The 15,231-nt window shown below is 38.5% G+C and overlaps 1 protein-coding gene across 1 annotated transcript in view; it reads left to right on the top strand.

Annotated features, from left to right (window-relative positions):
- SPMAP2L (sperm microtubule associated protein 2 like) overlaps positions 1-15,231 on the top strand; it is a 74,248-nt gene that overhangs the window by 42,288 nt on the left and 16,729 nt on the right. The window contains exon 5 of the mRNA XM_032164552.2: positions 6,111-6,248. Coding sequence (XP_032020443.1) covers positions 6,111-6,248 — 138 coding nt within the window. The remainder of the gene's footprint in view (positions 1-6,110; positions 6,249-15,231) is intronic.

The raw sequence follows: 15,231 nt of genomic DNA on the forward strand, positions 1-15,231 counted from the left end.
ATTTGCATTTCCTTAATAATTTTTGATGTTGAACATTTTTTCATTTGTTTATTGGCATTTGAATACCTTCTTTGGAGAAATGTTCATCCAAATCCTTTGTCCATTTTTGAGGCTTGCTTTTAATTTTTTTTTTTAAAAACGAGACTGGTGGCTGGGTGTGGTGGCTCATGCCTGTAATCCCAGTACTTTCGGAGGCCCAGGTGGGTGGATCACTCGAGGTCAGGAGTTTGAGACCAGACTGGCCAACATGGTGAAACCCTATCTCTACTAAAAATACAAACAATTAGCTGGGTATGGTGGTGAGCACTTGTGATCTCAACTACTCAGGAGGCTAAGGAGGGAGGATCACTTGAGCCTGGGAGGTCGAGGCCATGATTGCATCACTGCACTCCAGCCTGGGTGATAGAGTGAGACCCTGTCTCAAAAAAAAGTTACTGGAGATGTCTTTATTCTAGGGATAAACACAATCCCTATTATTCTATCATGCCTGGAAGTGGAAGTCTCTTCCAAGTGTTTTAATTTACCAAAGTATTTACTTTAAAAATACTACCATTTGTATTTCATAACCCAAGGATTTATGCTGTAAAACTAAGTGAAAAATTTGAACATAAAACTGTATATATACTGTGATCCTACTTTTATTTTAAAAAGTTTATTCCTTAAACATACTGAGATATTTCCCATCCCAAGGCCTTTTTCTCATTTTCTCCTCTGCCTAGAATGCTTTCCCCATTTTTAAGTCACTAAGATGTTTTGATCCTTTAAGTCACAGCCTAGGTCTCAGCTTTTCACAGAGACCTTCCCTGACTATTCTCTTCAGCATAACTTTCAACATTCTCACAAATCTACCCAGGAAGCCTCTATCTCTACTTCATAGTACTCACCACAACTATTTACAGTTATGTGTTACTTAATGACAGGGCTATGTTCTAAGAAATGCATCCGTAGGTGATTTAGTTGTTGTACAAACATCATAAAGTGCACTCACACAAACCTAGATGGTATAGCCTACTACACACCTGAGCTATATGGTATAGCCTGGTGCTCTTGGGCTACAAAGCTGTGCAGCATGTTACAGAATACTGTAGGCAATTATAACACAGTGGTAAGTATTTGTGTATCTAAACATATCTAAACATAGAAAAGGCACAGAAAGCTATGGTATAAAAGATAAGAAATGGTACACCTGAATAGGACCTTTACTAAGAATGGAGCTTGCAGGACTGGAAGTTATTCTGGGTGGGTCGATGAGTGAGTGGTGAGTGAACATGAAGGCCCAGGACATGACTGTGTGCTACATGACTTTATAAACACTGTACACTGAAGTTATACTGTTGATGAAAAAAATTTTCTTTAATAATATATTCACTTTAGCTCACAATAAACTTCTTTTGTTAAATTTTTATTATTTATTTATTTATTTTTGAGACAGGCTCTTGCTCTGTCACCCAGGCTGGGGTGCAGTGGCGCAATCTTGGCTCACTGCAACCTCCCCCTCCCGGGTTCAAGCGATTCTCCTGCCTCAGCCCCTCGAGGAGCTGGGACTATAGGCATGCGCTACCACACCCTGTTAACTTTTGTATTTTTAGTAGAGTCAGGGTTTTGCCATGTTGGCCAGGCTGGTCTGGAGCTCCTGAGCTCAGGTGATCCACCAGCCTCAGCCTCCCAAAGTGCTGGGATTACAGGTGCGAGCCACTGCGCCTGGCCTTTACTTTATAAGCTTTTTAACTTAAAAAAAATAAAAACCTTTTTGACTCTTTTATAATAACACTTAGCTTAAAACACAAACACATTATACAGCTATCCAAAAATATTTTTTTCTTTATATCCTTATTATTATTTTTTAATCCACGGGACTCTGCTTGATATATATCCCTATAGCATAAGCTTTTTTTTTTCTATTTTAAAATATTTTAAACTTTTAAAACTTTTTTTTTCAGAGGTCTTGCTCTGTTGCCCTTACTGGAGTGCAGTCATATTCGGCTCACTGTAACCTCAGCCTCCTGGGTTCACGCGATCCTCCCACCTCAGCCTCCCAAGTAGCTGGGACTACAGGTGTGCGCCACCACACCTGGTTAATTGTTTTGGATTTTTTTGGTAGAGACAGGGCTTTGCCACGTTGCCCAGGCTGGTCTCAAACTCCTGGGCTGAAGCAATCCACCCGCCTGAGCATGGTGGCTAGCACCAGTAATCCCAATGCTTTGGGAGGCCAAAATGGGAGGATAATTTGAGGCCAAGAGTTCAAGACCAACCTGGGCAACATAGTAAGACCCTCATCTCTAAAAAAATTAAAAAATTATCTGGGCATAGTGGCACATGCCCGTAGTCCTAGCTACTCAGGAGGCTGAGAGGGGAGGATTGCTTGAGCCCAGGAGTTTGAGGCTGCAGTGAGCTATGATCACACTGCTCTCCAGCCTGGGTGACAGAGCAGGACCTGACAAAAAAAGAAGGTACAAACAAACATTAGCCTAAGTCTACAGAGGGTCAGGATCTTTCATATCACTATCTTCCACCTCCACATCTTGTCTCACTAGAAGGTGTTTAGGAGCAAAACATGCATGGGGCTGTCATCTCCTATGATAAAAAGCCTTTTTCTGAAATACCTCCTGAAGGACCTGTCTGAGGCTGTTTTACAGTTAATTTTTTTTATAAGTAGAAAGAGTACACTCTAAAATAACAATAAAAATACATAAACCCGTAACATATAGTAAGTACATAAACCAGTAATATAGTTGTTTATCATCACTATCAAGTATTACGTACTGTTTAAAACGGGATTTTACAGGGAAGTTAAAAAAAGTATTATGTACTGTACATAATTGTATTTGCTGGTAGCTTTGTTTACAGCAGCATAACCATAAACATGTGAGTAATGCATTGTGCTATGATGTTATGATGGCTACAACATCACAAAGAAATAGGAATTTTTCAGCTCCAGTACAATCCAGTATAATTGTTGTATAGGTGGTTCATTGTTGACCGAAAGGTCATTACACGGTGCTTGACTGTATTTTACATTTGGTGTTGTCCCCTTGACATACAGAACAAGCTGCAAGAAAGCGGTGATTATCCTATTCTCCACTCTCTCCTAGTGAGTGCTCCTAACTAGCACCTGGTGCTCAATAAGTATTTTTTGAGTGTATAAATAGAGGGAAAAAAGACTCAAATTATTCCAAGATATTACCCATTACTATCTCTGAATGGTGGACTACTATATGCTTTTTGTTTCTCTCTCTTAAACTTCTTTATTTTACAAGTTTTGTATACTGAATATTTGTCTCTTTTACAATGAGAAAAATGCAGTGTACTCTATATTAAAATAATATTTGAGGCTGGGAGTGGTGACTCACACCTGTAATCCCAGCACTTTGGGAGGCCAAGGTGGGTGGATCACCTGAGGTCAGGAGTTCGAGACCAGCCTGGCCAGCATGGCAAAACCCTGTCTATACTAAAAATACAAAAATTAGCTGGGGGTGGTGGTGCACACCTATAATTCTAGCTACTTGGGAAGCTGAGGCAGGAGAATTCCTTGAACCCAGGAGGCGGAGGTTGCAGTGAGCCGGGATCGTACCACTGCACTCCAGCCTGGGTGACAGAGCAAGACTCCATCTCCCAAAAAAAAAAAAAAAAACTTGAGTACCTGCTACATTGACAGCGCTGTGAGACTTGGATGCGTGGATGACTCTGGGAGGAGGAGAAGCACATAAGGGCAGCAGCAGTACATTCTGTTAATATGCAGCATCTATAAGGAAGAGATACGCGAATATGAAATTTAATATACAAGTTGATTAATAGAATCCTTTGAATAGTGCTTTGTGAATTATAGAACAACATATACACTTCTCTTGTTTAGTCTTCATAATCACCATACATTGTTTGTTTTTGCCATTTTATAGAACACCTAGGTACTTCTAGGTGTTGGCAGCATACGGCATAAGTATTATGCCCAGTACAGATTTTCCTGGCATTTGGTGGTTGCCATTCCCACCTGAGAGAATGTTGAGTAGCAGTTGTCTCTGGTGTCTTCTTTTTTTTGTATCTCTCACTCACTGCTTGGGCCTTTCCCCTCAGCTCTACTCTCCAAGCACATCTTGCCTTTGTGCCGCTCATTGGCTGCATAATCACCTTCTTCCCAACCACTGTGGCCCCCCTTGCCTGAGTCTAAGGTCTCCGCAGTGTGCCCCATTGTTCAAAATCACCACTTCCTTCTGTATCTCTAATTCCCAAACTGAACCTCTATTTCCTTCAAAAGGCCAATCCCAGGTAGGGGCTGGAGGTTTCCTGCCTGTTTAAGCTGGGCTGTGTGTGTGTGTAGGTGTGGGTAGGTGAGTCAGTGCAGTCGGGCAGTGGAGTCACGGCTGGGCAGCCTCCAGCCCCCTCAAAAGATATGTGTGATGGTGTAGACAGGCCTCAAGACTAGGTGGTCGCAAGCAAGGGGGATACAGTCTTACATGCAGGTTGAGGCTTACAAGACACCAGTTCAGCCTAGATGTAAAGGATGTTTACAGCTGCGACCAGCAGACAGGCTTGGGCAGAGGGATGCAGATCTGTATCTGTGAACGTCCTAAAGGAACAGAGGTCCTTATAATAGAAGCAAAAGTGGGACTGCAATTTGAGTTAACATTGGGTCTGGGGGGGGGTTGTCAATGTCACTTCCTTTTCCACTGTTGATGTATTTTGATAAGGAAAGATTGAAGGGCAGGGTTGATAAGAAGAACAATGGTGGCTGGGTGTGCTGGCTCATGCCTGTAATCCTAGCCCTCTGAGAGGCTGAGATGGGAGCATCACTTGAGCATAGGCATTCAAGCCTAGCCTAGATAATATAGCGAGCCCCCATCAGTACAAATATAAAAAAATTAGCCCAGCAAGATGATGCAAACTTGTAGTCCCCTCTACTCAGGAGGCTGAGGCAGGAGCATTGCTTGAGCCTAGGAGTTTGAGGCTGCCGTGAACCATGATTGTGCCACTGCACTTCAGCCTGGGCAATAGAGCAAGATCCTGCTTCTAAAACTAATAAATAGACAAACAAAAGAAGAACAATATTATTACTTATCCTAAAAAATCGTAGTTAACAAGCCCCAATAATGATTACTCTGTGCACATCAGGTAGAATGTATTCCTAAACTCAGTTATCTAGCAAAGTATCAATATAATTCATCCGATAAAATAGAAATGTAGTAAAACATTTTATTTATATAGATGCCAAAGGAAGTATTTGGTTGTAAAAGCAGCAAAGTTTCTCTTCATCTGTATATCTTTTGGTCTATTTGGAAAATGTAATTGCCAGGCATGATGGCTCATGCCTTTAATTCTAGCACTTTGGGAAGCTGAGACAGGAGTATTGCTTGAGCCCAGGAGTTCAAGACCAGCCTAGGGAACACAGTGAAACCCCATGTCTATGAAAAAATTTTAAAAAGCTGCTGGGCATAGAGGCACATGCCTGTGATCCCAGCTACTCGGGAGGCTGAGGTAGGAGGATCACTTGAGCCCAGGAGGTTGAGGCTGCAGTGAACCCATGTATGACCCTGTCTCAATTGAAAAAAAAGATGTCAGCCGGGAGCGGTGGCTCACGCCAGTAATCCCAGCACTTTGGGAGGCCGAGGCAGGTGGATCACGAGGTCAGGAGATCAAGACCATCCTGGTTAACACGTGAAACCCTATCTCTACTAAACATACAAAAAAATTAGCTGGGCGTGGTGGCAGGCACCTGTAGTACCAGCTACTCAGGAGGCTGAGGCAGGAGAAAGGCGTGAACCTGGGAGGCGGAGCTTGCAGTGAGCCAAGATCGCACCACTGCACTCCAGTCTGGGCGACAGAGCGAGACTCCAATCTCAAAAAAAAAAAAATAAAAAGAATAAGAAAATAGAAAAAAAAGAAGACGTCGTTTATTTGAGAAAACTATCTGTTTTGAGTATAATAGAAGCCAGTTGAAAACTTGATGAGTGTAACCGTTTCTAAAACAATTAATTTCTCCTCACGTGGAAAATACCTCATCAATAATAAACTGTCATACCTGCTCCCCTAGGCCTGGGGATCAATGTTGGAGAATACTATGATAATTTGAAATCATGCTTGTTTCGTTTACTTCTTTTCTCTTCTACAACTTGCAGGGCACAATATTACTACAGCTGTGGAAGAGAGTCTGTAATTTGGAAGATCACTCCTCGTGCGTTGTTTAGACAACCCTCCAAAAGGATCCAGAGGCTCTCACAGCCCAATGGATTCAAAAGACAGTGTCTACTAAATAGGTAGAGTATCTTGAGAATCTCTGTAAATCCTAATCTAATTTGGCCAGATGTCTCAGTATTTTTGTTCTAATTTTAGTGTGTGCAATTTCATGAGCTAAAAGTCCACTTGTGTTCCAAAGCGTCAGGTAAAAAATCAAATATTTGCAGCAATTGTAGGTAATCAGAAGATCATCTTCAGTAATTACATTTGACTCAAATTGTGGTGAAACTAAAATTTATACTAAACCTTACCATTGTTAGCCAGTTAAAAGGAAATATGCAACTAAAACACCACAGGTTTTTGCAATTTGTGGAATTTGTTTTCCTATATCTCTCTGACTTTGATACTTTTTCTTCCTTTTGCTTTGAAGGCTGAATTTCTCCTTGTCTTTATAAGACCACTAGGTGGTACATTTTCCATGGGAGCTAAGATTGTGATGTGATTGTTGGAAAAGCTAATTCAATGTTAGGTTGCATTAGTGGAATATATACAGTGTACAGTTATGGAGAGGTGATAGTGCTACTGTGTGCTACTTTAGTCAGAACACACTGGGCATGTATGTGCAGTTATGGATGTTATACCTTAAGAAATGATAATAAACTTGGGACTATTCAGAAGGTGGGAAATGAGATATTGGGCTTCTGGAAACTATGTTATGTGAAAAATAATTAAGAGAAATGACATGTTTAGTTTAAAAAAGAGAATAAGAAAGTGGTGACAGCTGTGTTAAAATATTTAAAGGGTTGACATCTGGAAGAGGAAGAAGAGGTGAAAGTAAAATTACTTTATGTTAATCCTAGAACTAGAAGTAGAATATTGACAGGGCAGCAGACGTCAGCTTAGTGGAGGAAAATCTTTCTGACTAGCTATCGGGTAATGGAAACTGTCCAGTAATGGAAAGTGAACCAGCATTCCGCCCTCATCCCTGAAAGTTTTCAAGCCCAGGCTGGAATTGTGACTTTACATGGATTTTAGAAAAGATTCCTACATTCAGAGAAAGGTCGAACTAGACAGCTTGAGTCTTGTGCATCATAGAATCCTGTGAAAGAAGGCCCAATTCTTCCCACAAGGTTTCCTCAATTACTTATTTATCAATTCATTCAATAAAATCTGCTGTACCAAGTACATAAAATTTGGTAGTTATGTATACACATAAATTTGGTAATGTATCTATAGTTATAAACAAAGTAATACTTTATTGCCACTTCTTGAGACCTCAGTTTGATGTTGCATGTAAATAAAATGTCCTTTAGTGTTAAAACACTTTGTATTTTTTTAAGTTTATATTTCCCTGCTTTTCTAAGTAGACTTTTCTCCTGCTTGAACATACTTGTAACCATCGTTCATTGGCTTAAGCTCTTTATTATGAACATCAACTATTTTATAATACTTTAATATAGAAAACCTCTCAGGAGCTGTTTAAATATAAAGCCAAGATTTTCCTTAGGCTAAATGGTCTGACTTCTGTGCTTTCAAATTATGAAGATATTTGCTTCTCATAGTTATTTCTGTCATTTCTTTTTGTCAAGGGAATAGTCTCTAATCAACCACTTTTTAAATCTTCTGCGAATTGGAAGTAGATCACCAAGCTTGTTATAATTATGTGAAGGAAAAAAGCAAGTGCTTAGTGAAGATACACAGGGCTGTCCAATAGATTACAGATACGAGCCTGGACTTTGTGACATATATTTTAGTTGATTAACTAAAGGAGCTCAACTGCATATTTGAGGAAGTAGAAGAAATAATCAGCACACTTGAACACAGGTCAATTGAGATGATCAAGCCTGACAAACAGAAAAGAAAAAAAATGAAGTAAAATGAACACATCTTCAAAGACTCGCGTGACACTGTGAAGAGTATCAATGTAGCCATAATGGAATCCCATAGCAGAGGAAAGAGATCAAGGGGTGGGAGAAATATTTGAAGAAATAATGGCCCAAAAGCATCCTACATTTGATGAAAAATATTACACATCCATGAAACTCAATACACTCCAAATAGGATAAACTCAAAGAGATTCAGAACTTGACACATCGTGATCAAACTGTTGACAGCCAAAGACAAAAAGAAAATCTTGAAAGCAGCAAGAGAAAAACAACTCCTTGTATACAAATGATTTGCAATAAGGTTAAGCAGTGATTTCTTATCAGAAACCGTGAAGGCCAGAAGGCAGTAGTGTGCCATATTTAAAGCACTGAAGGATTGGCCAGGTGTGGTGGCTCACGCCTGTAATCCCAGCACTTTGGGAGGCCAAGGTGGGTGGATCATCTGAGGTCAGGAGTTTGAGACCAGCCTGGCCAACATGGTGAAACCTCATCTCTATTAAAAATATAAAAATTAGCCAGGTGTGGTGGCTCACGCCTGTAATCCCAGCTACTCAGGAGGCGGAGGCACAAGAATAGACTGAAAGTAAAAAAATAGGCACAAATAGACTGAAAGTAAAAAAATGGAAAAAGATACACCATGCACACCAACCAAAAAAATCTGGATTGGCCATACTGATATCAGACAATATAGACTTTAAGACAAACATTGTTACTAGAGACAGAGAAAGGACATTTTATATTATAAAAGAGTCAGTCCATTAAAAAGGGAGGGGGAGGTTGCAGTGAGCAGAGATTGCGCCACTGCACTCCAACCTGAGCCACAGAGTGAGACTCTGTCTCAAAATAAATAAATAAATAAAATAAAGCACTGAAGGAAAAAGATTGGAAGCTAAGAATACCCTATTTAGCAAAATTATCCTTCATAACTGAAGGGGAATTTACGATATTCCCAGATAAGCAAAAATTGAGAGAATTCATTGCCAGCAGACCTGCTTTACGAGAAATAATAAAGAAAGTCTTTCAGGCTAAGTGAAAGGACGGTTAGCCTGGGCAATATAGTGAGATCTCAGCTCTACTAAAAATAAAAAATTTATTGGGGTGTAGTGGTGAATGCCTGTGGTCCCAGCTACTCGGGAGGCTGAGGCAGGAGAATTACTTGAGCCTGGGAGGTTGAAGCTGCAGTGACTATGTTACTGCATTACAGCCTGGGTGACAGAGTGAGACTGTGTCTCAAAAAAACAAAGACATTTGACAGTAACTCAAATCCAAATAAAGGGCACAAAGAGAATTAACTACATAGGTAAACATAGAATGTAGCACATTTTATATAGTACATTATAATTACATTAAAATGTAAATACGTATATATTTTTGTTTGTAACTCTTTATCTTCTACCTGACATAAAAGACAATTGCCTAAAGCAATAATTATAAATTTATGTTGATGGGCATACAATGAATAAATAAAAGTACAAAGGAGAGGGAGGGGATAGAGCTATATAGGAGCAAAGTTATTATATACCATAGGCATTAATTTGATGTTAATTTGAACTAGATTGTTGTAAGACGTACAGAGAAACAACTAAGGAAATAATTTTTTAAATGTAATGAAATAAATAAGGAAATTTAAATGGCACAGTAGAAAATATCTAACACAAAAGAAGGAATGAAAGAACAAAGGAACAAAAAATATAACATATAGAAAAAATAGCAACATGGCAGGCATAAATATTACCTTATCAGTAATTACATTAAATGTACATTACATTAAATGTAAATGAATTGAACACTCCAATAAAAAGACAGGATAGAAAATAGATAAAAATGCCCTCAACTATATGCTGTCTACAAAAGACATACTTTAGATTCAAATAAACAAATAGACTGAAAGTAAAAAAATGGAAAAAGATATACCATGCACACCAACCAAAAAAGACCTGGATTGGCCATACTGATATCAGACAATATAGACTTTAAGACAAACATTGTTACTAAAGACAGAGAAAGGACATTTTATATTATAAAAGAGTCAATCCATTAAAAAGATATAACAATTATGGCTGGATGCAGTATCTCACACCAGCATTTTGGGAGGCCAAGGTGAGAGGATTGCTTGAGGCCAGAAATTCAAGACCAGCCTAGGTAATATAGCAAGACCTCATCTCTACAAGAAAAAAAAAAAAAAGTAAGTAAGAAAGAAAGAAAGAAAGAAAAGATAACAACTACAAGCATACATGCACCCAACAACAGAGCAAAAACCTGATAGAATTCAACAATAATAGTTGGACATTTCAATACCCCACTTTTAATAATGGATAGAATAAGAAGCAGAAGATCAGTAGGGAAATAGAAGGCTTGAACAACACTAGAAACCAACTATATCTAACACACATCTATGAAACCTCTACTCAAAAATAGGAGAATACACATTCTTCTCAAGTGTACATGGAACATTCTCTAGGATAGATCACATATTAACTCACAAAACAAGTCTCAATAAATTTAAGAGGATTAAATTCATAGAAAATCAATTGTCTGAACCAGTTCAATGAAATTGGAAACTGATAGCAGAAGGCAATTTAGAAATTTAAAAATATGTTAAATTAATTACACACCTAAACAACCAATGGGTCAAAGAAGAAATCACTTTGATATGAATAAAACTGAAAACATAACATACCAAAGGCTATGAGATGCAGCTAAAGTAGTGGTTAGTGGGAAATTTATAGTTGTAAATGCCTATATTTTTAAAAAAAGGGCAGGGCAGGGTGGTTCACATCTGTAATCCCAGCACTTTCGGAAGCTGAAGCAAGAGAATCATTTGAGTCTAGGAGTTTGAGACCAGCCTGGGCAACATAGTGAGACTCTATCTCTTCAAATAATTAAAAAATTAATTGGGCATGGCGGCATGTGTCTGTGGTCCCAGATACTCAGAGGCTGAGGTGGGAGCATCACATGAGCCCAGGTGGTCAAGGATGCAGTGGGCTGTGATTGTGTCACTGCATTCCAGTTGGGGTGACAAAGCAAGACCCTGATTTTGAGTTTCTCAGAAAATCAAATAAAATGAGAAAACAAACAAATAAAAACCAGCAAATGAGAGAACCTAGATGAAATGGACAAATTATTATAAAGACAAACTAATGAATCTGACTCAAGAAGAAATAGACAATCTTAACAGATCTATAACAAGTGAAGCGATTGAATTAATAATTTAAAAACTTCCTATGAAGAACAGCTCAGAACCAGATGGCTTTATTAGTGAATTCCATGAAATATTTAGAAAATAATTAACACCATTCCTTCAAACTCTCAAAAAATCAGACACCTTCCAACTCATTCTATGAGGACTTGTATTATCCTGATACTAAAACCAGAAAAGGTGATTACCAGATAAGAAAACTGTAGACCAATATAGTTTATGAATATACATGCTATAATCCACACCAAAATACTCTAGTAGCAAACCAAATCCAAATGTACATGCAACAATTCATACCAAAAACTAACAAACTGAATCTAGCAAAATGTAAAAAAAGTTATACACCATGACCAAATTGGCTTTACCCCAGGAATGTGAGAATATGTTGAGTTCAAAATACAAAAATCAAAGCAATACACTAAATTAATAGAATGAAAAAAACAAAAACTACATGATCATCTCAATAGACTCAGGAAAAGCATTTGACAAAATTCAAGATACTTTTATGATAAAAATGCTAAACAAGCTAGGCATGGAAGGAAACTTCCTCAACTTGATAAAGGGAATCTACAAGAAACACACAACTAATATAATTAATGGTGAAAGACTGAATGCTTTACCCCTGACATCAGGAACAAGACAAAGTTGTCAGCTCTCACTGTTACTATTCAGTCTCATACTAGAGATTCTAGCCAGGGCAATTAGGCATGAAAAAAATAAAAAATAAAAAAAATAAAGGGCATCCAGATTGGATAGAGAGAAGTAAAACCATCTCAAGTCAGAAATGACATGATCTTGTATATTGAAAATCTTAAGAAATCTATATAAAGACTATTAGAGCTAATAAATTAGTTCAAGAAGGTGCAGAATCCAAAATCAATACAGAAAAATCAATTGTATATCTACTATCAATGAACAGTCTGAAAATGAAATTAAGAAAACCAATTTTGGCCAGGCGCGGTGGCTCACGCTTATAATCCCAGCACTTTGGGAGGCCGAGGCGGGCAGATCACGAGGTCAGGAGATCGAGAACACGGTGAAACCCCGTCTCTACTAAAAATACAAAAAATTAGCCGGGCGTGGTGGCGGGTGCCTGTAGTCCCAGCTACTGGGAGAGGCTGAGGCAGGAGAATGGCGTGAACCCAGGAGGCGGAGCTTGCAGTGAGCCGAGATTGCACCACTACACTCCAGCCTGGGCGACAGAGCGAGACTCTGTCTCAAAAAAAAAAAAAGAAAACCAATTTTGCAGTAGTATCAAAAAGAACAAAATTATACATATAAGGAATATTGCTCAGCCTTTAAAAGGAAGAAAATTCTGACACATTCTACAGTATGGATGAACTTTGAGGACATTATGCTAAGTGAAATAAGCCAGTCACAGAAAAGACAAATACTGTATGATTTCACTTATCTGAAGTACCAAGAGTAGTCAAATTCATAGTGACAGAAAGTAAGATGGCTGTTGGCAGGGAATAGGGAAGGAGGAAACGAGGAGCTTAACATAATGAGATCTCGTTTTCTACTAAAAATAAAAAAAAATTAGGCCAGGCATGGTGGCTTACACCTGTAATCACAGCACTTTGGGAGGCCGAGGCAGGCAGATCACCTGAGGTCAGGAGTTCGAGACTAGCCTGGCCAACATGGTAAAACCTTGTCTCTACTAAAAATACAAAAATTAGCCGGGAGTGGTGGCGTGCGCCTGTAATCCCAGTTACTTGGGAGGCTGAGGCAGAAGAATGTCTTGAACCTGGGAGGCGGAGGTTGCAGCGAGCTGAGACCGTGCCATTGCACTCCAGCCTGGGCAACAATAGTGAAACTCCATCTCAAAAAAAAAAAAAAAATTAGCTGGGCATGGTGGCACAAGCCTGTAGTCCCAGGTACTTGGGAGGCTGAGGCTGGAGGATTGCTTGAGCCTGGGAGATCAAGGCTGCAGTGAGCTGTGATGGTGCCACTGAACTCCAGCCTGGGTGACAGAATGAGACCCTGTCTGAAAAAAAAAAAAAAAAAAAAGAAGAATTCCAGCTTCCTTTTTTTCATAGAAATTGATAAAGTGATCCTAAAGTTCATATAGAAATGCAAGGGACCTCAAATAGCCCAAAACAGTCTTGAATAAGAACAAAGTTGGAAGACAGTTTCTCATTTCAAAACTTACAGAAAAGCTGCAGTAATTAAGACAATTTGTTACAGGCACAAGGATAGACATTTAGAGCAATGAAACAGAATTGATAGTCCAGAAGTAAACCCCTACATTTATGGGCGATTGATTTTTGGCAAGGGTGTCAAGGTAGTTTAATGGGGAAAAAATAGTATTTTCAACAAATGGTGCTGTGATAACTGGCTATTTGCATGCAAAAGAATGATGTTTGACCCCCACATCATACAAAAAAATTAACTCAAAATTGATCACAGACCTAAATATAAGAGCTAAAACTATAAAACTCATAGAGAAAAACACAGGCATAGTTCTCTGTGATCTTGAGATAGGCAATGGTTTCTTAGATATGACCTTTGGTGTCGTATCTTAGCTATGACCTTTTGTTGTCATATCTAAGCTCATGTGACAAAAGAAAAAATAAATTGGACTTCATCAAAAGTAACTTATGCATTAAAGCACACTACCAAGAGAGTGAAAAGACAACCCACAAAATAGGAGAAAATTATTGAAAATTATATACCTGATCAGGGACTAATATTTAGAATATATAAAAGTTATCCTGAAAACTGTACAATAAGAGACAAATAACCCAATTTTTTAAATGAGCAAAGGATTTAAATAGACATTTACCCAAAAAAGATACACAAATAGACAAGAAGCATACGAAAAGATGCTCAGCATCATTTGCCTTCCTGGAAATACAGATTAAAATCATAATGAGATACCACTTCACACTTATAAGGATGGCAAGGATAATGATAAGAAATAATAAATCAACAAAAAAATAACATGTCGTTGAGGATGTGGAAACATTAAAACCCTTATACATTTCTGGTGGGAATGTAGAATACTGCAACTGATATAGAAAATAGTTTTTTAGTGCCTCAAAATGTTAAATATAGAGTTATTATGTAAGCCAGCAATTAGACTCCTAGACGTGTACCCAAGACAATTAAAAACATACATTCACACAAAACTGGTACACAAATATTCCTAGCAGCATTATTCATAATAGCCAAAAACTGGCAACAATTCAAATATTCATCAATGGATATGAATAGATAAACAAAATGTGGCAATCCATATAATGGAATATTATTCAGCCATAAAAAAGAATGAAGTATTGATACATGAATCTTCTAAACATGCTAAGTGAAGGAAGGCAGACACAAAAGGCTACATGTTTGTATGAGTCTATTTATTTGAAATTCCTGTCTGGGTGCAGTGGCTCACACCTGTAATCCCAGCACTTTGGGCAGGTGCTCAGAGGTGGGCAGATCACTTGAGGTCAGGAGTTCGAGAACAGCCTGGCCAACATGGTGAAACCCCATCTCTACTAAAAAATACAAAAATTAGCCAGACATGGTGGCGTGTGCCTGTAATCCCAGCTACTTGGGAGGCTGAGGCAGGAGAATCGCTTGAACCCAAGAGGCGGAGGTTGCAGTGAGCCCAGATAGTGCTACTGCACTCCAGCCTGGGTGACAGAGCAAGACTCCATTTGAAAAAAAAAAGGAAAACAAAAAAAGAAATTCCGGAATAGGCCAATCCATAGATCCAAATCCATAGACTGAAAGTAGATTATTAGTGGTTCCCAGGATTCTGAAATTAGATAGTGGTGGTGGTTGCATATCTTTGTGAATATTTTAGAAACCACTGAATTGTATACTTTAAAAGGGTAAATTTTATGGTATGTTGATTGTATCTCAGCAAAAAAAACAAAACCCAAACTAATAGTCTACATCTAGAGAGTAATCATGTATTTATTTGAGAAAAAAATATTTTCCATATTAGGCTCGTAGGTTTGTCATTTAATTGGTAGGTTT

The sequence above is a fragment of the Hylobates moloch genome, unplaced genomic scaffold (genome assembly GCF_009828535.3).
Source record: "Hylobates moloch isolate HMO894 unplaced genomic scaffold, HMol_V3 SCAFFOLD_2, whole genome shotgun sequence".
Classification (NCBI taxonomy): domain Eukaryota; kingdom Metazoa; phylum Chordata; class Mammalia; order Primates; family Hylobatidae; genus Hylobates; species Hylobates moloch.